Source organism: Chelonia mydas, chromosome 6 (genome assembly GCF_015237465.2).
Source record: "Chelonia mydas isolate rCheMyd1 chromosome 6, rCheMyd1.pri.v2, whole genome shotgun sequence".
In the NCBI taxonomy this organism is placed as follows: Eukaryota; Metazoa; Chordata; order Testudines; family Cheloniidae; genus Chelonia; species Chelonia mydas.
Genome location: NC_051246.2, coordinates 112,180,376 through 112,208,107, shown reverse-complemented (window position 1 = coordinate 112,208,107; position 27,732 = coordinate 112,180,376). Strand labels below are relative to the sequence as shown.

Genomic DNA, 27,732 nt, shown 5'->3' with positions numbered 1-27,732 from the left:
AAAGTTCTTAATGTAATAATATCTTCTGATCTCAGAATCTGTAACTGGCTAACTGAAATCCCAAGATATTGCCAGTATGTGTATGTGCTTTTTATAATTTTATATATATAAAAATATATGCAAAAACGAACACCTGCTGCATAGTCTTAATCACTCATGCAACTGGATGAATGTTTCTTAACCAAGAGTAGAGAAGTCCAGAACTTTCACGTCAAAATGTTAAATTTTCTTATTGCAGACTTTCATCAATTGGGAAGTATAATTGTTATATACTGACCTGAAAAGTGCAGCCATAACGCTTAAAACTACAGGTACTTGGGGCATTAATACATTCTGACAAATGTGCATTCAACTGCAATAGGAAAAAAATGTGAGTTTTGGCAGAAAACGTTTGCATGATAATGCTCAGAACATATAAAGGGCACAGATTATCAGATTTGTATTGTGTGCCATTTGTAAAACATACAGTACATGTGTGCGTATTATCACCACTCTTACTCAGAGTGCATAAACTGTATATACACATGTAACCACACGCACATGCCAATACAATATACAGAGACACATTTAATATACAGTGAAACATCCACTGAAGACCATTCCTGTAGGCAACCCCATTAAAAAAAATGCCACTTTAAAGAAACCCAAGGCTTTCCATACATTTTTGTTTGACTTTAATTAAAGGTCAATCTTTACTTGACAAATGATTTTTGCTGGTCTGTTGGGTAGTCACTTAAGACCAGTTTCACTGTAGTAACATACGCCTTTTCTAACTCTAGTTTCATTAGGACCAGATTGTCAAAACATGACATGCAATTCTCAATATCAGAATTTAAAATAAAACAAAACTAAACAATGAAGACTGTAAACAAATACTGCATGAAACAGACAAATACTTTATACCAGGGTGCAGTTGAGTCACATTTTAATGCAGTACACAGGATTCAATGTTTTAAAGTAGGAAAAGGCCTGTATTTTGCACAGATCCAATATTCTGAATGATGATAAACACAGAAAATAATTTGTCCTTTAAAATAAAATCACAGAAGTATATACACAGAGCCATAATGAAATGCAGCCATTTTTAGGGGACAGGGCAGTGGAATGATGCAAACTGCCTAAGAGCTGGAATGAAGGGCCATTTTGTAAAGGACACCATGACAAACCTCACCTCTTCTGACAAGTGCCTTAAGATCTTTATTTCCATACAGAGAAGAGAGGACCTAGGGGCCAGATCCTCACCTGGTGTAAACTCTTATAGCTCGACTGAGTTCAAGATATTTAAAAAGACCTGCACACAGTAAGCCCTCTGGTCCTCAATTCATCCACCTCCAGAAAAAGGCCTGAACTGATCCTGCCTGCATATGAAACTGTGGTGCTAAAGAAACAAGGCTTTTCAAATCTAATTTTGAGATGCATAACTCATCCCCCCCCGGCATATGCAACATCTACTTTGTTTTAACAACTTGCTGTAGAAATTCACAATGAAAGTTCAAAAGAAACATTTCAGAAAAAAAAATAAAAATCAGGTAAGAAAAAGTACACGTGCTATACAAGATTTCGGGGGGGGGGGGGGGGGGGCACGGCTTCTTTCACCTCCTCAGAACTAAGGACTGTGTCAACCAGTAACCATTCACACATATTAAGAGTTGCGATTATTCTATAAGATATCATGTTCACTTTTTGTACGCTATTGAGAATGAGAAAATGGTGTATTGTGCCAAACTGTTAGGCAGGCATTTGCCTATATCACCTTAGAATGGCTGTCCCTAATTATCCAACTGGGCTTCATTTTCTTAACATCAGAAAAAAATGAAATAGTCAACAAAATGATGCAGGGCAAGATGGCAGCTGGTTAAAATCCAACCCTACCAACAACTTTTAGAATCCAATTCCGCCAACCCTTCGCATCAAGACTTGTGCTTATTGATGTGAGTTGACCTATTGTTTTTAATGGGACAATTCACAGTAGTAAGGACTTCATTCTTAAGTCCCTCACTACTCAGGACAGCAATTAAGCATTTCTTATTGACTTCAGTAGGATTTAAGAACATGTATAGGTGTTATTATGAGAAGGAGTGCTTTCCTGAATCAGGATCTCAGTTGGTTAATATATACTGGCAGAATTGAGCCCCAAAGGTGGCCCTCCACTTATATTATTAGACAGATGCCTAGATCATCTTCTCAAGAGCATAATGTTTATTAATAATGCACAAGGCCTAGTATACATTTTAGATTGCACATTCCTTGGGGCAGACAGAGTTGGAAAGTACCTGGCACACTTTGGGCACTAAATATGATTATTCACTTACTGTAACACTAAAATGATGTATTCCTATGTCAGGAGAACATACTCCATTAGATTTTTTGGGTTATCAGTGAAAAAAAAGATACCTCAAAAATGAGTTTAAAAAAAATGACAATATTTTAAGGAGTGCTGGAGACAAATATGTGCTCCCCATTCTAGATCATACAAAAGGATTTATTTTTAGAAAAATATGCACATCAGCCTTTACAGATACTACTAATACTGGATCAAATAAAGGAATACATTCAAACACCACAAGATACAAAAGAAATTTATCGGCTCAAAATATTAACTGAATTTTCTACATATGTTAGAAGCTTTAGTAGTCTGTTGCACCTGATCACAGGAAATGCCATACTGGAACAGACCAATGGTCCATTTACACTATAGCAATAGCAAACATCAAGAGGAAATTTCTTCTTTATCTCAGTTACTGGTAAATTTTACCATAAAGCAGTAATTTTATCCCAATCGTATGAAATACAGACACTAAATATTAAATCCTTTCTTGAATAAGATTAAACTATTTACTTAACATTTATCCTGTGGCAGTGAGTTTCACAGTGTTTCCTTTTAGACGATTTAAACTTGGTGCCTCTTAATTTAATCAAAAGTGCCCTCTTGTCCTTGTATTGAGTATGCATTTAGCTGACTAAGCATCAGCTAAATCGGTTTAACTGAAATATTTCTAAAGCATCTATACCACCATGACATCTAAGTGTCAGGCCCTTTATTCTCCTTCTTTGCGAATTTAACAGTCCTAACAATATTTTTAATCTCTTGCATGGACCAACTCCACACAACAGCTGTTCAATATCTGCTATGATCTTTTCTGAGATGAGGACACCAAAATCAAAACAGCATTTAAGGTCAGCATGTACCTCTGTCTTATATGCCATATGATGTCTAATGTCAGTATATGCTACTATATTTTAGATTTATCATTCTATTTGAATATTGAGACTTGAAGAATACATGCTGCCTAACACTACCCAAAGGTTCTGCTCTACTGGCCTCGATAAGTGCTTCTAACTCAGTTTTCATTAAGAGAGATAAAAGCTAATCTTTTTTGACAAACCATGTGTAATAAATACAGAAAATTAAGGAAGTAATTTCTGAAAGATAATTTCCTAAGAAATCACTAAAAAAATTATTAAAAAATTATCACACTTAACTGTAGTGGTAGATAAGCCTTTTCTTTAGATCTCACATCGTAATAAGGAAATGGCTTCTGGCAAAATTCTTGCGAGATCTTACTAACAACAAAGTTCTAAGGTGAACACTGTTGAACAGGGATTTATTTAATTTTTAGCACAACTCTGGGCATGACTTCTTACCTCCCTTCTCAAGAGTGATGTAACACTGCATTTATGAGGACATGAAACCGCGACAGAGGGACAGTCTGTATCTTCATGTTTCTAAAAGAAAAGAAAAAAGGCAAATTACAATTTATATTTTATCAATATTTAAAACTACAAACCATTTTATAACAGGACTTGCCTGAAAAAAGATGTAACTTACCATGCTGTAATTAAAAATATATATTCACATGGTGCTATACAGTGAGCAGTACAGTTAACATGGCTACTTCGTGTTTGTACAATGTTTGGAAGGAACAAACACAGATGTTACGTTTTCAGTTGATATATATTTCTCAACTGTTTTTGATTCAGAAAAATAAAGGATTTATCATATTTTCCTGTGGAAAGAAGAGCAGTTTACATCATGCTTTATCAATAAAACCTCAATAAAATTGAAGTTCTCTATCCCACGAAGCAGGTAGGGGAGTGCGCATTATTGGAAAAGATAATTGCCAAGACGATATTCCTTCCAATACCACCATACAGTGCATTGGAAAGCTCTTCAGATATTTATCATAGAATATCAGTGTTGGAAGGGACCTCAGGAGGTCGTCTAGTCCAACCCCCTGCTCAAAGCAGGACCAGTCCCCAACTAAATCATCCCAGCCAGGGCTTTGTCAAGCCTGACCTTGAAAACTACTAAGGAAGGAGATTCCACCACCTCCCTAGGTGCCCATTCCAGTGCTTCACCACCCTCCTAGTGAAAAAGTTTTCCCTAATATCCAACCTAAACCTCCCCCACTGCAACTTGAGACCATTACTCCTTGTTCTGTCATCTGCTACCACTGAGAACAGTCTAGATCCATCCTCTTTGGAACCCCCTTTCAGGTAGTTGAAAGCAGCTATCAAATCCCACCTCATTCTTCTCTTCTGCAGACTAAACAATCCCAGTTCCTTCAGCCTCTCCTCATAAATCATGTTCTTCAGCCCCCTAATCATTTTTGTTGCCCTCTGCTGGACTCTTGCCAATTTTTCCACATCCTTCTTGTACTGTCGAATACAGGAGAATGATCACATCCCTCGATCTGCTGGCAATTCCCCTACTTATTCAGCGCAAAATGCCGTTTGCCTTCTTGGCAACGAGGGCACACTGTTGACTCATACCCAGCTTCTCGTCCACTGTAACTCCGAGGTCCTTTTCTGCAGAACTGCTGCCTAGTCATTTGGTCCCTAGTCTGTAGTAGTTCATGGGATTCTTCCGTCCCAAGTGCAGGACTCTGCACTTGTCCTTGTTGAACCTCATCAGATTTCTTTTGGCCCAATCCTCTAATTTATCTAGGTCCCTCTGTATCCTATCCCTACCCTCCAACATATCCACCTCTCCTCCCAGTTTAGAGTCATCTGCAAACTTGCTGAGGGTGCAGCCCACGCCATCCTCCCGATCATTAATGAAGATATTGAACAAAACCATCCCCAGGACGGACCCTTGGGGCACTCTGCTTGATACCGGCTGCCAACTAGACATGGAGCCATTGATCACTACCCATTGAGCCTGACGATCTAGACAGCTTTCTATCCACCCTACAGTCCTTTCATCCAGCCCATACTTTAACTTGCTGACAAGAATACTTTATGCTTTATACTTATTTATGCTTCTGAATGTCAGAGAACCCTGTAAATCCATATACTGGTATTCACTCTTTTGACTATCCTTTAATTTTGAGTCTCTACCATTTGATACTGAATTCTTGCACTACACATCAAAATACTTAAGCTTATTTAAAGCTCCTTTTGATCAAACCACAGTGCATTTTTTGTGTTCATCTCCTAATTTACATCCATTTCTCACTAGGTCATACAGGTCTGAAAGACTAAGGGATAGACTGAAAGTTTACTCTTAGCCCACAGTAAAGGGCACCATGTAAATCATTGACAATTCTCTGGTTTCCCCCCTTGCTTCAGGAGGTGAGTAATCTGCTACTGGTTCATGGCCCAAATCTGTGCTCCCTGAAAGCAATGGGAGTCTTTCCAATGACTTCAACACGCATTTGATTTTGGTCCCTATTCCAGGAGTAGAATACTACTACTTCCATTCTGACCAGAAGAGCTCATTCCTCATCCCTAGGCACCCACTCTCCATGGAACCTGCTCTCAACTCTTCCATATGATGTGAGATGCAGGTTGCACATAATCTTGCCTTAAATTAGGCTAAGATAACAAGGTTTTCAGAATAGCAAAAGCAGCATGCAAACCCATTTTATAACAATTTTAAAAATTCTCTTTTTCTGTATAATACTTTGATTCTTTAATAATAAAATACAATTTTCACTTCTGTTTTTGCTTTGAAGAATGAGCAATTTTGTCTGCCAGAAAGACACACTGGACCGTGGAATATGTTGTATTGTACCAAAAGCTTTATGTTTGCTTCAAATAAAATGAAATAAAATTGCATTTAGAAATGAATTCACCTAGAGAGATAAAGCATTGCAGTATAGACTAGACAAATACTTGTGCTTTTTAAAATTTTAATTGCAAGTCCATATCACTATCTAAATAGTCTGTCAGCCACAAAGGGGATTTCCTACGCTGCAGGGCAGGCAGATTCTATGAAGACATGAACCATACATGAAACAAGAAAAATTATTTTTGTTTCCATTTGCATACCTTTGGTTTTTTTCTCTGTACAGTCTCGAAAAAATGTTTGTGCTGCTTTTCATTTTCTGTTCAAGTCCCTGAAATGCCTGCCTGACTTATTAATGTGCTTAAAAACCTGATGGTCTGCACAGGCCAACAGAGATGAACTTAAGCTCAGGGTGAGCAGATGGACTGCACAAAGCAAATCTTTCTTTCATCTAACTGAGTGGTCTGGTTACAACCAGACTAAGTCTTGGTACTCAAGTATAGTCAGGTAATATTCCAAAATAAACCCAAATTTATCAGCATTTGTATAATGTCACAGACTACATTCTTCCAGGTTTTTAAAAGAATGTGGGCATTGTTGTTTTATGGCATGATCAGTGGCTGATCTCTGCTCCTCCAGGATATTAATGCTGTGGCTATTGTTGCGCCCCTGAAACACCAAAACCACTATGATTGGAAGCTGGTCCTATGTTGCAAATTATTAGTTTCATTAATATTTTGAATATAGGAACACCTAACACTTTTGATTTGCTGATCTCCTACAACAAGCAGGCATTGGTCTAACTCTACAAAGGTTCCTGCTCTCCCCTTTTTATGCTTCAGTGCTTCATTTTAACCACAATTTTCAACAGAACTGAAACGTTTTTGCCTTCCCCTACACTAGTCACAAAGCATTTGCTTGCCATCTATAACACCACTTGCTACATCCGAAAACTCTTGTCACTCTCCTTTAACCTTACAGAGCCTTTCAATTCTCCAGGATAAGCACTTAAAGTTTTAATTTGAGATCTACAGATTGTTAAAATAAAATGTTGGATGAAAAGCAAGGGAAGATTTTTCCCATTTGTGCAATTAGCTTGTCCTACCATCTGTGATCAGACCAAATTGGAAACTAATCCTTAGTGACCATAGGCTCTCATGGGGACAAGACACTTCTCAGGGATATCTCAATGTCCAGGTCAGTAGCAGCTGGTACAAGCATAAGAAGAACTGTACTTACAAACTTGCTCTTGTTAAGAAGTTTATAAAGAAGCAAAATATGAAAAGGACTGGCTAATACCTCAGATTTTTACTACATGTAAAACCGGGGTTCTCAAACTGGGGGTCAGGACCCCTCGGGGGGGTCACGAGGTTATTACATGGGGGGGGGGGTCGACAGCTGTCAGCCTCCACCCCAAACCCCGCTTTGCCTCCAGCATTTACAATGGTGTTAAATATATTTAAAAGTGTTTTTAATTTACAAGGGGGAGGGAGGTCGCACTCAGAGGCTTGTTATGTGAAAGGGGTCACCAGTACAAAAGTTTGGGAACCACTGATGTAAAATTAGATGTCTCAGTATACAACTTTATTTAGTATGAAGTGCATTCCCTTTGTGGGCCCTGAAAAAATACTATGGTCTCTGATGAAGTTACACTTTTTAGAATGCTCTCATTTTATCGAGTTTTTGGGAAAATACTTGCTCAAACTTTTTTCCTTTTTTCCCCTGGAACTACAGAAAACAGTATGTGTAAATCAAAAGTAACTGTTGGTCTTGTTAAAGATAGGAATTAAAATATAAAAATACAGTTCTTGAAAGATTAAAGTCTAATAACATAATTATAGACAAAAATGCATAACTAAGTTGTTTCAGGAAATGCACCAAGAGAAGCTGAGAAACTTCTGCTTCTGTTATTCAAATCTCACTTTCATAAGACTAGACCTTTTAATTTTTCTGCTCCCTGAATAAAAAATATGAGATATTCAGGAACCCAGTCTGGATTCAGTATGAACATATTTAAAGAATCACTAAGATTTACTCTACAGACACAATACTTAACCCCTAAAAATTAAGTGCAGAATGGCTTTAGACATCTCAATTCGGCCATATCCCCAACAACTCAAGCCTAAAGATATCAGACTTTCAAGTTTTCCCTTAACAGTTTTGAGAGCTGAGTGAACAGAAGGAATGACCAGTTGTATAAAAATAAGATAACCAAAACTGTAGCATTGCTGTAACCTCTCTCCTTAGTTACAATGATGCACTTAAGTTATCTTATCTTTGTTTTTAAAAAAAACTTAACAATCCAATCAGTATCTCTGAATAAAAGGAGTGATGTTTAAAATAAGATGAAACATTGTGTACTCAAAAAAAAAAAAAAAAGGCTTTTCCCCTTCCAGATTTGCAATTTAACCATTGCACTGCCACAGCTTACAGGAACCCCTTAAATGTACTGGACAGATACGGAAAGATAGCTGTAACAAAGATGAACCTAGGCAGTCACTGCGGGGTAGACCCCTGAGTATTTCAGAAAGTCATCTACTAGTTCATATCACTTACTAAATCTGGACGAACATGTGGGAGAAAGGCAGATGTTGTATACACACAATAGAGATTCTGATGCCTTTCTCCCATATTTTATTTATATATTTGTCTCCGTATAGTAATGCCTACAGGGTTAGAGGCTAAGATGCCTCTATACAAATCATATTAAATAAATCACCAATGCCTCCTGTTAACATACATACATTTGCTTTGTATTTTCACAAATATACCCTTGTGAGCTTTGTCCTCATCTAACAGTAATAGCTAAGAACATAAGTACTAGAAAGTGGAAAGTTCTAGCCATTCGCTAAGAGGTCCAGGGAGCTGTAGACATGGAAACATTGCACAAATATATTAAAAATAAATACAGTGAATATATATCAGAGTGGGGCTCAATATCATAAGATGCAGGAGTGTGATAACATACATACAAATCCAAGCCACTGAACCACCACAAATTCTGCCACACTTGACCAGAATGGTAGCCCCAATCTCTATCCTATAGTTCTATCCCACTTATAACACACTGCTTACCAGACACCCTACTCTTGGGCCAAAAATAATAATAATGCTTTCTAAATATGACTGCATATGGTACATGATATGCAGAGACAGTAGGTATTATTGAATTTGATGTTATGTTCATTTTCTTACTCTTGTATAAGCTGGCAAGGAAGAAGTATCTAATTCCCTGGCACAACTGCAAAGGTGACGTAAAGCTGTTCTGGATGACACAGGCACCCAAACAAAGGAAAAATGGTAATGTGCTATTCTTCTGAAACACATACTCCTGCTTGATGGTATATTGTTAGGATGGTAGATTTGCACAATATACCAATTTAAATAGGATGGAATAGAAGAATGTATGCCAAAAAATTACTGTAATGTAGCAGTTATTCCCTGCATCATGTGAAGACTGTACTTTAGAAAAACACAGTTTTGGGTTTTTTTTTAATTTCTGGTGTTCAGATGTTTCCTGTTAATTTACACTTGGGTTGTGACAACTTCCTCGACAGCAAATATATCTTGACAGTTAGAATATTTTCCTTTTGAATTCAAAAATGCTGAAGCAAATTTTGCCTTATACAAGACTGAAAGCCCAATACCTCTGATGGTTGCTGAAAAAGAAACATGAAAATTGGTCATTCTACATTACATGTAATTTACTGATTTTAGTGATGGAAGAAAACACTGCACCTGTAATGTAATCATTGGGACTTGGCTTTTACAGTATTTACATGTAGTCTCCCGATATTTACAGGTCTTTTCTACATGGTCTGGCAAGTCCTTCCGCAGTATTTTCTCCTTGCAATCAGCACGGTGGCATGAAAGTTCTTCAAACTGACAGTCATTTCTCAAATGCATCTGTAAGATAAAACAATCAAGTTAATGAAATTTTACATGTTTCTTCTCATCATACCCATGAAAGATAATTCTCCCAAAATAAACTCAGGACCAGAGTCTAATCTTAGATGTGCACCATGCTGTACCTCAGAACATCTGCTAACGCTGTTGTGCATGACTACACAGTAATGGATTTACTGAGATATGTATTTCTGAAGTTAGAATCTGACCCTCAGATGACTGCTATGTTATGTCTTGAAGAGCCAAAATTTCAGATTATCTTAGATATTCAGAAGTACCAGAAGCATCACAATTTCAAGTATAAGTGGAATAACCTTTACATTAGAGGCCCAAAACTGGTAACAATGAAATATCAAAAAGGAATTCAAACTCAAAAAGAAAATATATGAAATAGCAAAAAAAATAGCACAGTGAAAAACCACATACATATCAGCCTTCCAGGTCCGCAAAGCTACTGCATGTTACAGGTTTTCCAAATGAGAATGTGAGATTTGCTCTTACAAAATCTGAACATTATAGCCAAACTTTTCCAAACGGAGAGTCTAAAGTTTAGGCACCTAAATAAGTAGCCTGATTTTCATAGATACTAAGAACACAGGACTCCGGCTGAAGGATTTTTAGGCAGCCCAAACCAAAAATTTTGGTCTATGACTAAGATTCTTGACAGATCAATTAAAAGTAGAGTTTCAAAAACACTATTTATGATAACTTCTATAAACAGTCAGATTAGCTCACATCACTGATTAATCAGGAAGTAGGTGGATTAAAGTTGAATTCTGTATATTTTCCCATTCTTTAATTTGAAAGAAAGCTTGTGATGGCATCACAGTGCTTACCAGTAGTTGTGCCAGCGTTAGTAGTTCATTGCAGCCTTTGTTTTCATTTCTGCAATATATCTGAAGGGCAAGAAGCTCTCTCCTACAGCAGTTATCCTTAAATACCTGTAATTTGAAGCCACTTTGTTTTAGAGATTTAAAAACAGTTTAAGAACATAACTTCAAATAAAGTAAAAATACTTTTAAAAACAATTCCACAATAGCAATATTAGTTCATTCAGGCTTGGAGTGCAGGGAGCTGACTGACACTGTAAACCAGAAAAAAACCACACAATTCACAGACTGTGAGGCGACCTAACAAAGAAAAAACAAATAGGGCCTGTCTCTTTTTTTTTTTTTTTTTTTTTTAATTCTTTCTGGTATATAAAGAGGACTGAAAGCCTTCCTCTACTCCTACTTTTTGAGTTTTAAATATTTTTCTGATTATTTATCATATTGGACCAATTTTTGTTGGAGAGAGATACAAGAGCTCTGTGTAAGCTTGAAAGCTTGTCTCTCTCACCTACAGAAGCTATTTTTTTTAATGGGAAATTAAGTCACTCATGGCTGGGGGAAAGACTAGGGGTAAAACAAATTTTTGCAAATGAGGAAAGAACTTAGTGATTAACGCAGAATAAAAGAGAGCCTCCTATATGTAGTAACAAAGCATACATCAGAGCACAGCATGCCCAGCAATAAAAATAGATATGCCAAGACAGTGATCAAATAGCTCCCAGTTAGAAAGACCACAAAGGATTGAACTGAGTTGTAGAAAACTGAAGAGAAAGAACAGCAATAATCAGACAATTGTGAAGCAATGTCTAAACTTTTTGGCAGGTACTTATCTATTTAGATATTTATGTGTCTCCAAACCATAGTATCCAAATAAACAATCTTATTTTTTCTTCCTTCCTATTTTATTGAAGATATAGCTTCATTAGCGTGTCCATATATAGAACATATGAGGCTTTGTTAAAGTTAAAGAGATGACTTTTGCATTTAGTTCTTAACACAGCGATGTCAGTGGTCTTTCCAGTCTTTTAGAGATATGAGTTCCACAGTTTAGGTTGGCTCCTGTGAAAGGTCAGTATCTTGCACTTGCAAGCCTCTACTTATTGGGCAACAGTTTCATATTCCCAGTGGAACATAGCTGTTGTTGGGGGTCATGGAGGGAGAGGTGACATCTCAGATAGCAGGAACAAGTCCATCAAGGGCTGTGAACATCCACAGAGACTGTGAAGTGACATCTGTGTTCACTTGGAAGACAAGGCAGAAAGAAAGCATCAGAGCAACACGCTCACAGCAATCTGAATTGATAAGAGAAGTTGCTATACTGTATGCCATGGAGACTATTTTTAAAAAAGAACAGAAAACAGGGTGTGGCTTCATTCCTAGATACAAGTTGCAATAAAGCAGGTCTGGAGATCATGAATACATGGATAATTATGGCTAGTTCTGAGTCCAACAGAAAAGAGTACAATCTTTTAATCAGTTGCAGTTTGCCAACACCTCTGGCTACTTTTCTGGGAAAGCAAGCTTATAATGTTGTCAGCACTGCAGAGATAACATACAGTAGAACTTCAGAGTTACGAACACCAGAATTATAAACTGATCAGTCAACCCCACCCCTCATTTGGAACTGGAAGTACACAATCAAGCAGCAGCAGAGACAAGACCGAAAAAAAAAGAAAAAAAAAAAAGCAGAAACACAGTACAGAGCTGTGTTAAACATCAACTACTAAAAAAAATAAAGCCAAAGCTGCATTTTTCTTCTGCATAGTAAAGTTTCAAAGCTGTATTAAGTCAACGTTCAGTTGTAAACTTTTGAAAGGGCAACCATAACATTTTGTTCAGAGTGCTGAACATTTCAGAGTTATGAACAACCTCCATTCCCGAGGTGTTTCTAACTCTGAGGTTCTACTGTAGTTGCATGAAAATTATTTTGCCTATTGCAACAGTAATAAAATTAAAGCAAAATTCTGATCACAGAATCTTCACTGCGGTAGTTAGAGGAAGCAGAAAGAGTTTTGTACGCTTTTCGGACACCAAGTTAAGTTTAATGAGCTGGCACTTCTTCCTCACACAAATAATCTATGTAACATGGATTTTTGTAATTTTTTTTTCAAAATAATTCATAAACAATCTAAAGAGGCTGCAGTTTTGCATATCATAGTAAAGATAATGGAATGAGATTTCTGAATAATTTTACAAGGTGTTTCGACAGTTCTGTAAAAGCCTTTGAGCTGCTCCATTTTGTGAAAAGCAGAAGTTAGCGTGGAATTTCAGTTTTACAGAAAATAGTCAACTGACTTGCACAGTAAGTCTGGTATGTGTTCAATAATCCACATTCTCCTTAGTTTCCTCCTCCTGTGCTGGTAGGAAAAGTTGAAGGTATTTGAGGTTTCCCAGCATATATTGCCAGGTGTGTGTCTGTCTGGGGTTTTTTAGGCGGGAGAGGTAACGGGGAATGTTACATTAAGGTGATGACCTGGCTGGACATTTTTATTATTATTATAAATCATCTGTCTGACAGCAGCAACTAGGAACCCCAGAACAGCCCCACTGTGCTTGGCACTGTTCAGAGAAGTAACAGATGACAATCCCTGCCCCAGACACCTCATAATCTCTATGATAAACAAAACAGAATGACTGTAGGGATGAGGTAACAAGATGAACAGAGTCTAACACAAAAGCTATTTTAAAAATAAAAAATAAAAATCTGATTTAACTTATAAATACAGAAAATTGGATATAGATGTCATTAAATAGGAGGAAAGCCACTGCGGAAGACCTAAACCTAAGTGTAACAGATGTGTTTCTACTAAGGGGTCGCAGTGGTAGGAAGATACCCTATATAGTTAGCCACACTGCCTACAACACAGCACTCCACAGAGCTCTCTGCATCCTGGAAGAGAACAATTTTGTGAAAAGGCTACGGAGAGATTGATATACCCAACATCTCTCTCGAGAGTAAGGGAGTATCTACATCAGTATAGAACTCATCTCAAAGCTTTGATAATCAAGGTGTCAGAACTGAGTAAATGGTCATTACAATATAAAAAGAACGTTCTTTACACTGATGAAACATTACATAGTCAAGACCCTGTTTAAAGTGTGGGTGAAAAAAATGGAAAAAAGGATGTCAATGAAATAACCTTCTTAACTGTGCATGTAAAGGAGTGGTCTCCAACCTTTTTATGCACAAGATCACTTTTTGAATTTAAGATCAACCCAGGATCTACCCCGCCCCTTCCCCAGGGCCCCGTCCCATTCACTCCATTCCTCGCTCCCTCCATCACTCACTGTCCCCCACCCTCATTCACTTTCACTGGGCTGGAGCAGGGGTGTGGGAGGGGGCTCCGGGCTGAGCCTGGGACAGGGAATTGGAGTGCAGGAATGAGGAATACAAGGTCTGGGAGGGAGTTTGGGTGCAGGGGTTATATGGTCACATTGCACCTAATCTCACAGAATCCACTGGACATTTCATGAGTTTTACTTTTTATTAGTGTCATTTGTGATTTACAGATCCAAAATCCTTCAGGGATTGTCACAAATCAATGTAACATTCTCAACTGTGGGGTATGCATTGGCTGAGCCTGGGGCAGAGTGTTGGGGTGCAGGAGAGGGTGAATGGGGTGGGCTCTGGGAGGGAGTTTGGTGCAGAAGGGGGCTCCGGGCTGGTTCAGGGGCTTGGGGTGCAGGAGGGGGTGAGGGGTGTGGGCTCTGGGAGGGAGCTCGGATGCAAGAGGGAGCTCTGAGCTGTGGCAGAGTGTTGGGGTGAAGGAGGGAGTTTGGATTCAGGAGGGGGCTCCGGGCTGGGGCAGGGCCTTGGGGTGTGGGAGGGGCTGTGAGGTGCAGGCTCCGGCGGGGAGGCATTTAACACAAACAGCTCCCGGTAGGCGGCGCAGCGGGGCTCAGGCAGGCTGCCTGCTTGCTGTGGCCCCATGCTGCTCCTGGAAGCGGCTGGCTGCTGGCATTTCTCTGTGGCCCTGGGGGAGGCGGGGGGGTCTCCGTGTGTTGTCCCCAGCACTGTCCCTGCAGCTTGGTTCCCGGACAATGGGAGCTGCGGGGGCGGTGCTTGCAAGAGTGGGCAGCGCACAGAGACCCACTGCCCCTTTCCCCTCCAGGGGTCACAGAGACATGCCAGCAGCCAGCCGCTTCTGGGAGCGGAGTGGGGCCACAGCAGACAGGCAACCTGCCTGATTGAACTGAGCTCCTCGACTGATTCACCTGGAGTGGCACTCAGGTGAGCTTGGAGGAACTCGGGGCCATTCGGTCAGGATTGGAGGAGACTTAGCTGCCCAGAGATTGCAATCTAATGGCAGAGCCTCCAAGATCAACCAGTTGATCGTGATCGACAGGCATAAAGGCTTCCAATCCTGTATGGTTACTACTTTGTCATGCTGTAAGACATACTAGGTTCAAATTGTACAACAACATTTTTTCCCCAAGAAAGAGTATTAAAACACTTTAAAAAAAAAAAAAAAAAGGATTCTGTAAAGCAGAAAAACATTTTAAATAAATCATAGCAACTGAATATTAGGAATAAGAGACTATTTTAACAACAATACCTTATCTTTAACTATGTTCTCTTGACACGCTGTACACTTTGGACTAGAAGAACTGAAGAGAGAAAATAGACAAATTATTTTCTATTCCACTTTGAATCTTCTGTATTTATCAGATTTTAGATTGGTGCTAGTAAATCAAAGGCGTCTTGTTTAATTATAATTGCTCGAAGTATTTAAAAAGATTAATGATTAAGAAAGTATGGCTCAATGAAAGTTAGTATAGAATCAAATGGAACAACAAATGCTGCTAACATTAAAGAAAACAAAATATAAAGTAATCCTTCAAGAGAATTTGAAAACTGAGTAAACAGTTAAATTCAGATTCCACTTACAATGGAAAATTCATTTTTAACTAATAAAAAAACCCTTATTTAATAGCAGCATAAAATGAAGTACAGACTTCCTCTGCCAGGATTTTTCCATCTTTAAAAAGCACCGCAATAATACTTTCTTGTTGTGATGGTCTTGAATATAGTCATTTTAAACATCTACTTATTTCTTCATAAAATACAAAGACCAATTTAGATGTGTTTATACACCATAAATTATGGGAACAATATGAACAGCCATAATGGATGAAACCATTGGTCCATTCAGCCTGGGGACTGTACCTGGCATTCCAGAGGAAGGGGAAAAAAAACAAAAAAAACCCACACCATAATGTTTCCAGCCAATTGTTCAATGCTTTACACGGAAAAAATAACATCTGTTCCTAGCTTCTACAGCACGCCTGATCCAGCAGCTCTGGTTACCTCTCAGTATTTCAGCATGCTGACACAAAAAGATTATTAGTGTCTATTATATACCTAGCTCTTTTTAAAAATCCAGGCGTTATTTGACTCAACCTTCTACGTCAGTGATTTCTACACCATGATTGTATAGGCCATGAAATATTATTTAAAGGAAACCTAAGTTTATCTCATATCCCTCCCCCTGTCACTACTCCCACTAATCTTCCCTCGATTATTAATCCCTATTCCCTCCCTTAGTTGCCTTTATTTGTGTTTGGATTGTAATCCCTTGTATAACAGGTAAATTATTCTGTTTTTATAAAGTGATTTATACAGTATAAATAAGTTATTGCTGTTGTTAATATTATGGGTCTCTGTAAAGGAATGACTGATCAACTGTCGCTGTCATTCACAGGTTGCATATTCCAATCAAATCCCACCCCGTCCCAATTAACTAATCCTACTCCTTGTTATTGCACATGGTATGTAAATCTCAACATGCTTCCGAGTATCTTCATTGCCTCACGGCTTCAATAGCCTCAATATTTTTCTTAAGGTGAAGAGAACAAAATTGGAGTCGGTATTCCACATGAGGGTGTGTATACTGTGTGATACAATGTCATCATTTTCTAGCTTTTATTGAAAGCACTCAAGCATCCTATTTGCTCTTTTAAACTACTGCTGCATACTGAGCAGATAGTTTCACTGAAGTTTCTCCTCAGATGACCCTGAGAGTGCACAGCTCACTAGCATATAATCCATGTGTTCTTAGCTGTATGTTGACAGTGGATGTGAAATATTTGTAACTAATACCTCTTATTAACCACAGACGACTGCTTCCTAAAAATGTATATTCAGAAAAATTACTAGATTTCTTGGCATAAACAGCAATTTATCAGAAAATAATATACGTATCACAACAACTCTATTTTTCCTATTATAAATGTGATGCACTGAACAGGAGAGAGAAAAGGATGTGTTACTTAAACATATTTAACTCCACTAGCCTTGCACACTCAACCTCTGAAACAATGCTATATTTCCACAATGAAATATAGTCTGTTGCATACACAGAGCCAGAATGGTTATGGGGAATAAGTAGAGGGAAGAAAATTCCCAAATTCTATCTCTGCTCTGTTCCTGATGAAGGAGGTGGTCTGGGGAAAGTCACTTCTTTCCTCTGCTGCAAGTTTCCCATCAATAAAAAGAGGATATTATTAAATATCTACCCCACAGGTGTGTAGCTTGGATTAAAGTTTGTGCAATATTTTGAACATACTAAGTGCTATGCATTTATTGTTATTTCAAAACTCAAACTAATGTGTACCGAATACCATCAGCAGCAATGTATCAGAGCTGAGATTCAAATGAAACGTATTGAAATTGCCAGGTATTACTAAAAAGCTAGATTTTTATTTATTTATTTATTTTTACTTTTTAAAGAGAACAGCTGCATTTTTATTCTCATGTTACCATGAATAGTTGAATAACTCAGCATTCTTATGAAAAAATAAATTAATGGAAAATTAATTAGATATTTTGCACTCTTCATCTCAGGCCCTATAATCTTCAAATTGCTCAAAAATTTTTTACACTCAAGACAAGATGGAAAAATAGACATTTGTTTAACCTGTTTCAGAAGGTCAGAATTTTTCAATCATATTAACATTTTTAACATACTAAGAAACACACACCTTAACAATGCATTAATGCAGGTTTCACAGAATCTGTGTCCACATTCCGTCTGTTTAGGATTGCACAGTATGAGATGACACTTTTCACATTTATATTTGTCCTCCACTGTATTTACAAATTTCTCTTTGTAACCACCTTGTTCTGGAACGTAAATTGATCCAGGAGTGTGATCAGGGTTCGCCCTTTGTTGTACCATTTCTACAGACACAGGGGGTTCTGTCTTTTTACTGGTGTCCATATTGTAATAGGTAATTTCTGTGAAAGAGAAAAAAGCATAAGCCATAGTGCTCTACAGCTCTAACAGTAACTCATCAGTGCATATATGCATAAACACACTTTCATCTTTCTACAAACATTTGCAATAGCTGTAAAAAAGGGATTAGCTTCTCTATACAAATTTACATACACAAATATAAAAATGCAGGTGCACATATGAACATAGATATGCAAATATGCTAACTTTGCCTAATATATTAAAATATGGTAAATTTGTAAAAGTATTGTTCTTTTTTCAAGGGCTCTAAAAGGCCAAGAGCCAAATACGGGTGCTGCGAGCAAAACCTTAATTACCTGTGGAAAACACGCTGGGGTTTGGGCAGAGGGAGTGGTGAAAAACACACATTCCTCCTTTCATTCTGCCAGAAAGGTCCCTGGTACCTGCACTGCTAGGCCACAAGCACCACTACCGGCTGCGGCACGCAGCAGCAGATGCAGTCTGCCTCTGCCCTCAGTTTAAGAGTTTAGGGACAGTGGGTCCACAATGTGCATAGAACCACTGGCCACACCCTTGGCCCATCAACATTACTCCTCTGTGATGAGCAGCACCTGATCACAGCAGAGCTCTGCATCACACAGCACAGGGGACGTGGAGTCGACTCCTCCGCTGTTCTGGCTTTTCTGTTGCATTTTAGGCCTGGGGCACTGGCACAGTGCAAGCCAGAATTTGTCTGAATACAGGTGAAACCCCATATTTTTATTATCTCAAAAACCTTCAAGTTTTTCAACCTGCATTTCCAAGGGAAAGAGATCAGGTGGTACAAATCCACTCCCCAGAGGAAACAGGTCCACATAACATGACTGCTCTGTTAATGAAGCGGAACTCGGCACAATTGGCCTGTTCAGGAAAGAATTAACACAGCTGAAGACTGAATTACCGTGTCTATTATGGCAGAGATTTTGATACTTTAAGTACACCGTGTACAAAGAACTGGCAGAACCACAGAAGAGAGAATACATTTATTCAATTTAAAAATACTTTAAATAGTTTCCCAACCTATCTTGTGCACCAAAATCAAGAGATGTTAATGGAGAACCTAGGCAAATACAGGAAACAGCATAACTGGGAGTTAGAATTAAATACGTACCCATAAGAGAGTACCTGCTTATTTACAGGAATAACGTATACACGGTTATCAACATGGAATCTTTCTACCATGCAGAATCAGAGGGTAACTAGTATCTGAAATATAAATGAGCATTTGGTAAAAGTACATGGGTATCTCCTAACCCAACTCTCCTCTCTTATGTACTAGTGTATCTCCACCAACTACAATGGCAGTAATATACCTTCAATTCCAAATATACCACCCACTGAAAACAACCCCATAAAAACAAAATGTACTTATAGCTGCACATGCTATTTATGATTTCCTAGTTCCTTTTGTTAAATATGATATTTATATTTATGATTAAACAAAGGCTCCTTGTGAGGCTGTAAATTCTAAAATGGACTACAAGTCACATGGCAACAGTGCAGCATCAAACACCCACATATAACTTCACTGAAGAATTAAGCAGGAGATTGCTTATAGGAGAAAGAGCTTTTATTCAAATACTAGTTTCTAGAATAACTGGAGTAAAAATAAACCAGATGAAGTCTGCTGCACTGAAGTGTTCTTCAGAGATCAGAGGGCCTGGTGTCTTGGTAAAACATGATTTGAAGAGGTATCAAGGAGGAAAGAGAGACGGTGTGTGTTGGATGAGAACTAGAAGACTTGCCACTAGAACTCCGTGGAGAGCAAACCTGGATGGCCCAACACAGCAAACAGAGCTGTAATCAAGCCAACAGATCAACAAGGCCTGGACAAGGGTCTCAGCAGCAGGCATAATGAAGAATGAGCAGACTGTAGTGATATCGAAAAGGAAAGTGCCAGAACTCCATGATGGTGGTTATGGGGATGAAAAGAAGAAGAAGAAGAAAGTCAGAGGTAACAGGTTCAGAATCTGAGACAAGAAGGTTAGAAGAGCTTTCAAGATGAGAAAGAAGTTCAGTTTTGGAGACTGTTTTTGATTAGTGAGCAGTACAGCTGAAGATGCACTGCTGGACAGAGGGGGGTGATAGTGTGAATTTAGGACCTATCTGTTCGGAGGTGGTTGCTGAAACCATGCAAGAGGATGAGATCACCAAGAGATAAAAAGAGGAGAGGGCTGAACCCTGGAGACTGTTTAAAGAAGGACCTGAATGCGCAAAGGAGCTGGGAAAAGGAGCCACTAAAGTTGATCCTGAAGGAGCAGTCCTCCAGTTAGGAGGCCCAGGTGAACAGAGCTCCACAAACAGGAGCAGTAGAATGGCAAAGAAAAACAATGGAGAACAGGCAATCAGGCTTTAATGGACAAAAAATGGTATCCCAATGAAGGGAAGAAATAAAACTAAATGAAGATGTTCTAAAACCTAAATAGTACTTTTGCTTCACAAAGAACTGAGCAATTAGCCACAACAAGGGGGGGAGGAGGGGAAAGAGATAATACTCAAAATTCAACCGGAAATGCATACTGAACATAGAACAAGCAGCAGGTGACAGACAGTTTCATAGAGATATGAATCTGCTTGAAGGTTGGACTGTCAGCTGGCAAATGAGACTTCATACTGATATATCTACACAACGCCCCACAGGACTCCACTTTCTGAAATGACATATATTGGACATCTCTTCAAACAAAATTAATAGTGTCTTCCTCGGTAACTCTCCGGACAGCAAGATCTTTTTTGTTTTATTTTTTTCAAGAAAGTGTGTCATACATGAAAAGCTAAAAAAAATTTACAGCATCTGGTAGCCAACTGGGTGAAGAATTCTCTTCTCTAACACACCAAACTAGAAAATTCTTAGAAAGAAAAACAGTTGAAACCATCCACAAAGCAACACAGAACGGATTTAAAAGCACATCAACAAGCACTTTATTATACTATAAGGGCCATATTTCAAAAGGGCAGGGAATTCATATGAATACTTCACATTAGGTGCTCAAACTGACTAACTGCATGCATGGGGATACTTTCACCTGCATATGCATTAACTAAGTGCATATGCAATTAGAGGTAAACACAAATGTGGGTAATACAGAGATCTCAGCTTTTGAAAATTTGGCACTACATTTTTGTTTATACACCACTACAGATCATGGTGCCTTTTTCCATTTGGGCGAACTTTAACAGAAGTTATACCCACTATGCAAATTTCAAATTTTTCAAATGAGATCTAAATTTAAGGCACAAGGTTCCATCTAGGAAAGTTACTATTGCACCCATAGTATGCAAAGAAGCCGACTTCCAGAAAACAGAACCCTGAAGCTAGGAGCAACAACAGACTAACTGATATCTCAGTTTTCCTGTGCACCTTATCACTCAATTGAAGTGACAGCTGTTTCAGGAACAAATCCTTAAGGTCTCAAATAGCAGATCTCCATTAGAAAACACAAACTGGAATACTGTAGCATGCCTGTGGACAGTATTTTTCAGAAACTAAAACAGAGCCGCTTGTCATTCTATGGCTAATCCCATTTTGCTCACTAGAGTTCTGGTGCAAGTTCAATACGCTAATGATTTTCATTTTTGTCCCCATCACAGATTTTACATTTTGCAGATACTTGCAGCTATCTTGATAGTATCAGCTAAATCAACATGAAAATGTGATGTACAAGTAAAACTTTTAGGAGTGGGAGGCTCTTACTTAACTCACAAGGGCAAGTATAATTTTAAATCAGGATTAAAGATCTGGGCAGACACGACTCCAACCTTTGAGCAGCTGAGCTTAAACGACAACATAAATCCAGGGTGCCAAACTAGATTTTAAAATTTATATGTGAATGTAGCTTGTACCAAGACCTGTTGGTTACTGACTAGGACAACAGCACAGAATAACCTGAGACTTCAACTCATGCTACTCATTGTGAGGTCAAATCATTCATAAAACCACCACCATGCCAGATGAAGTACTCAGTCTGGCATGTATAGCTGAGCTCGGCTGGATGACTCAGGTGGCTCAGTTTTGGAGGGGATCATTAGTGTCTCCGAAAGGGAGGGCAAACTGCCAACAAAACCTCAAAGATCCAATACTATGGTTCTTGTTCAATAAACCATTTAACACAAGTATCATCATTATCTATTACCCAGCCTCTAACTTCCCTTTTTGGGGAAAATAATTAAGAAGATAAGTAGTGGAGAAACTTTCCAATCTTTTAACCTCAGACAAACAGGTTTCAGACCAGAACAAGTATGGAAACAGCAATACAAGATGTCTCTGCTAGCTCTGTTACATTTTTCAGTAATCTTTGATACAATCAACTACAAGGTGCTATGTACGTCTCTGCTGGATTTGGCAGAGGTGGAAGTAATTGCCTTAGAATAGTTCAGCTTTTTCCTCTCATAGAAATGGAAGACTGCTCTTTCTCTTTGGGGGCTCGCCTTTGCGGTGTTCCACCAGGCCCTATCTTGTCATTCCTCTGATTCAACATGAAGATGAAGCCTTCGGAGGAAGATGAAACATGGGCTACAGTGTCTTCAGTGTGCTGAAAAACTAGACTCTGTTCTTGCTTGAACTTAACACATTTAGCGTTGTTTAACCTTAGGTTTTAAAAAGTATGTAGACAACCTATAAAGGCTCACAAAAGTTAGGCATATTCTATAATGCAGGGGGGTTCTCAACCTCTCTCTTTCTGAGGCTCCACTCAACATCCTATAAAAACTCCCCAGCCCACCTGCCATAACAACTGTTTTTCTGCATATAAAAGCTAGGGCCAGCATTAGGGGATAGCAAACAGGGCAGTTTCCTAGGGCCCCACGCCACAGGGGACCCCCACGAAGCCACATTGCTCAGGCTTCGGCTTCAACCCTGAGGGATGAGGTTCAGGGCCCTGGGTTCAGACCTATGTGGCGGGGCTTTGGCTTTCCGCCTTCGGCCCCAGTGAGTCTAATGCTGGCCCTATTTGGCAGACCCCCTGAAGCCTGCTCACAGCCCCACATAGGCCCCGGACCCCTGGTTGAGAACCACTGCTATAATGGACTTTGACTCCTATTTTATAAATCCATAACTACAGCGCTTTCCAAAAAAAACAAAACAAAAAAAAGGAGAGTGCAGCTTTCAATCTGTAACTTTTAATCATTTAATGTTCTAATTTGGGGGATTCTACCTCAAAGCTAATTGCTAAGCATACCATTTTATTGCTCAAAACTATACTGTGTATCCTAGGACCAGCTTCAGAATCCTTAAATTGAACCTGCCTTAGCAAACATCTAGCACAGACTTCATGCTTATCTGTGCAAGGGTTGAACTGCAGATTATTGAAATAAAAAAAAAAAAGAAAAGAAAATGAGTGGAGAGAACAAAACTATCTTCCTGAACATACAAAAGAAATATCCTTTTATAATTTAATTCAAGCCTATATAAGCATCAGTGATTAGAAACTGGAAGCAAAAGTTAATCTGCTGACATAAGTGTGTTCCAGGAGCTGGAAAGCACGGGGATTCCCAAACAAGGAACAAATGGGTAAAATAAGGAAAACAGTTCTCACCCGTAAAACGAAAGAGATATTAACAGTATATATATTTTTTAAAAAGGTATAGAAGTAGTATCTGTTTAAAAGATCAGAAGAGATGATCAACGTGGAGGCAGAGTTATTTACAAACAAGTTTACCTTCCACCTTTGAACAAAACAATATCTATGAGCAATTCTATAATTCTCATTTGAGCTAAGCCACCTATATTGGGAATTATAACAAGACTAAGACATGCAGACCTCTCGGGGGGCCAAATCCTGCGGAGGGTCAAGTGTAGAATAGGATACTTCGGTAACACAGAAGACTGATAGATTTTGAACGGAAATCTTTCTATGCAGCAATAATCTACACAAAATGTTTGTGCATCACCTCTAGCAATATTAAAAATATTTTTCAATGTAAAAATATTCATTCTGCATTCACATCAATACTAAGTTTTAATAATTTTCTTTATCCTCAATATACAGAGCCTCTTAATCATGAAATCTTTAAGTAACAATGTATACCTTGACAATCTCTCTCAAAAATATTATCCTATTACAGTTCCTCCTGAAGGCCTCAATAAAGATTGGAGAGCCAGTGTTTTAGGCACTGTATAAGAATAAAGTTATTTGCAGAATGCAGTGAATAACAGAAATATTGCAGATACATGTAGATCTAAAAGTCCTGGTCTTACTACTCATGTCCTTTTAAACTGTAACAGGAGGTACATGTAATGCCCAAACATCTTATTAAACTGTGTAAGGAAACCATGATTAGTTGCACTAAATATGAATAGTTATATTTCCAATATTTAAAGGAAATGTGAATGTTTTTTCTTAACTAACCTGTGATCAGTTGTAAATGGTTACAAAAGAAGAAGAAATTTAAAAAAAAAACCACAAACTTATTAGTTCCAGTTTCCCTTTCCAAATAACTACTATGTACTCCCATCTGAGACAGGGTCATAATATATATATGAAAACAGAAAAATAAAAAGATCTGTAAGGGATAACATGATGCAACACAATGTACAAGTCCTAGAGTGTGTTGTCCTGGATACTACTATTATTATAACGAACAACTTTGTTATATATACTTTCGTCTTGAATAAAAATAGTCCCTCAGACAAGTTTCTAGTTGTTGATTAGATGTTAAGTGGTACTATATTGTCATAAATATAAAGTGAAGGGTAAACACCTTTAAATCCCTCCCAGCCAGAGGAAAAACCCTTTCACCTGTAAAGGGTTAAGAAGCTAAAGATAACTTCGCTGGCACCTGACCAAAATGAACAATGAGGAGACAAGACACTTTCAAAGCTGGAAAGTATGGGGGGGAAAACAAAGGATTCTCTCTGTCTGTGTTGCTTTTGCCGGGACCAGAGCAGGAATGCAGGTCAGAACTCCTGTAAAGGGTTAATAAGCAATCTAGTTAGAAATGCGTTAGATTCTGTTTAAATGGCTGATAAAATAAGTTGTGCTGAATGGAATGGATATTCCTGTTTTTGTGTCTTTTTGTAACTTAAGGTTTTGCCTAGAGGGATTCTCTATGTTTTAAATTTGATTACCCTGTAAGGTATTTACCATCCTGATTTTACAGAGGTGATTCTTTTACTTTTTCTTCAATGAAAATTCTTCTTTTAAGAACCTGATTGCTTTTTCGTTGTTCTTAAGATCCAAGGGTTTGGGTCTGTGTTCACCTATGCAAATTGGTGAGGATTTTTATCAAGCCTTCCCCAGGAAAGGGGGTGTAGGGGTTGGGGGGATTTTGGGGGGAAAGACGTTTCCAAGTGGGCTCTTTCCCGGTTATATTTGTTAGACGCTTGGTGGTGGCAGCAATAAAGTCCAGGGACAAAAGATAAAATATTTTGAACCTTGGGGAATTTTTAACCTAAGCTGGTAAAAATAAGCTTAGGGGGTTTTTCATGCAGGTCCCCACATCTGTACCCTAGGAGTTCAGAGTGGGGAAGGAACCTTGACATGTATAAAATGCGTTATCTGCAATGACAGGATTTTTCTTGCATACCCTGACAAGAGCTCATGTACCCCAGTTTGAAAACTACAGAATACAATAGCATACCTGTATATCCAAACAGGAAAAGGACATCTAAGCTTGGACAGGGAGCAAAAGACAACAACAGAAAAATGAGCAGTGAAGCAGTATCCCTTCAAACAATGATGTGGATCCCTTCATCTACAAAATAAGCAGAACACACACCAGCTTAACTTCAAATCAAAATAGGTTGTTTACTGTGTTTGATTATCTAATCATCTGAGAGTATTCTGAAAAATAGATTGCTAGATGTTTCTAGCCTTTTAATTTTGTTGACAGATGTCAGTCATATCAGTCTTTAAGAATTACTCTTAGATTGCTTTAGTATCAGGTTACCGTGAGCAAGCTAAGACATTTCTAACTTAAATTTCAGAATTCCTTATTTTATCAGTTATTTTTGTTGTTTTGTATTTCACTGTCATACAGGGCTTTAAGGGCACCTCATCCACATGTTTATTAAATAGAACCCCACAATCTCAGAAGCCTAACTAAATAGGACACTACATATTTTACAAACAGAGGTATTCGCAGGGCAGAATATGCATTATAATCAATGACAACTGATTACAGTGACAAAGTGACAGGAACATTTCACTCAGAGAGATGCTTCCACCACTCTAATCAGTTCAGTACATACAACAGAATACATATGTTTTGCTTAGTGTTTTCCCTCTAGAATCGTCAATCACAAGTGAGGAATTTTTGTATTATAAAGATTTCTTACTGTAGATGACCATTCCTAGGATATCCTACCACCATTACAAAACATACACAATAAAAGATTCTGCCGTGCACCATTCCTACCCATCAACCAAATGACATTCAACTGGAAATCCCACAATTTAGTGGAAAAAAAGACAGAGAAAAATGTAAGAATCTTGTTTTGTAGCATAAATATATCTAGTTGATGATGGACACATCAGAGGAAAAGAGTTCCAAAGCCAAAGGATCCTTCACTTAGGTGGTCATATTCTTGTTTAAAAAACCTTTAAGCAAACATTACACACAAATTAGAATCAGGAATTAAATCCAGGGACAACAGTAAGAGTATTCAAGCTGCAGCAAACAACTGCCATGTCATGGCACACAGTCTTCTAAACAATCTGAGATCATTCTATCTTACTATAATATTTACAGAACCTCAAATATTGTCCATCAGGTGGACCAGAATCTCATACTAAACATACAGTTTTGAAAGTGCATGTTCTTTTCAAAGCTATCAACACAGTTGCATTAGATGTGTCAGTTGGGACAATGTACTTACACATTAACTAACAACTACATATAAATAAATGAAAAGGGGCATTTTCTCTACCCTTGCATTCCAAGTATTAATGGGAAAAAGACAAAAGTTCAGTTTTTAAGACAAAAATATACTGATATTTTTTAAAAACTCATTAAAATCCACTCATTAAAATCCATGGCAAAACTCCTATTCCCTTGAATGGGGTAGGGTGGCCCCAAGAGGCTCTTCCATGACTTGAAAAAACAGAAGAATAACTAAGCAGTTTGGACCCTGAATGCTCTTGCAAGGGAACACCCATCCAATGAAACAGAATCACCGACACTTCAACTTTGTATGATTCCCATATTTCAGATTACAAAGTGACTGAAATGTAGAAAGTGAAGTGAGATTTAAACATGAAAAAAATATTACAAACATAAACTTTGGCAAAGAATTTTATTATTTTCTTGGCTAACAAGAGATTCTGTATTGCCTAACAAATCTGCAAGTGGATTGGCTGAATGATTTGTAACAATATTAAATAAAACAGTATCACATTGTGAAGAGCTGTTCTTGGCAAGCCTATTAAACTGGATTTTCTGTTGACCATGGAAACTGTCATTTCCAATATACTTATAGTCATGCTAACCAAGACTGATCATTTTGATATTGTTTATAAAAGAAAGCTTCTTATGGACGTTTCCAGTAATTATGTTAATAAGAAAGGGTAGGAATATGAATATATATAAATAATTCTTGTATTAATTCTAGCTGGATTATCCAGTAACCCAGAAACTATATAAAAGAGCTTTACTGACCGTAATACTGGACAACTCTCAAAAACTTAAGTGCAACCCTGGCCAACTGAAATATTTTTTCTTGTTTCTTTCTTAATTTAAGGATTGAAGAAAACAATGGTAGATGGACAAGCAATTTAATGTGATTTAGGAAAGTTCACTTTAAAATATTGTTCAA

The 27,732-nt window shown here is 38.1% G+C and overlaps 1 protein-coding gene across 15 annotated transcripts in view; it reads right to left on the bottom strand.

Annotated features, from left to right (window-relative positions):
• Positions 1-27,732, bottom strand: part of TRAF3 (TNF receptor associated factor 3) — an 87,804-nt gene that overhangs the window by 28,355 nt on the left and 31,717 nt on the right. For 5 of the 15 annotated variants that reach the window (XM_037900995.2, XM_037900996.2, XM_043548199.1 and 2 more), the window contains 6 exons: positions 17,728-17,983; positions 15,303-15,354; positions 10,753-10,857; positions 9,749-9,916; positions 3,646-3,726; positions 278-352 (listed from right to left, as the gene is read on the bottom strand). In XM_037900995.2, coding sequence (XP_037756923.1) covers positions 278-352; positions 3,646-3,726; positions 9,749-9,916; positions 10,753-10,857; positions 15,303-15,354; positions 17,728-17,966 — 720 coding nt within the window. In that variant the 5' untranslated portion in view covers positions 17,967-17,983. The other 10 variants (XM_037900991.2, XM_043548195.1, XM_043548197.1 and 7 more) reach the window with 7 other exon arrangements.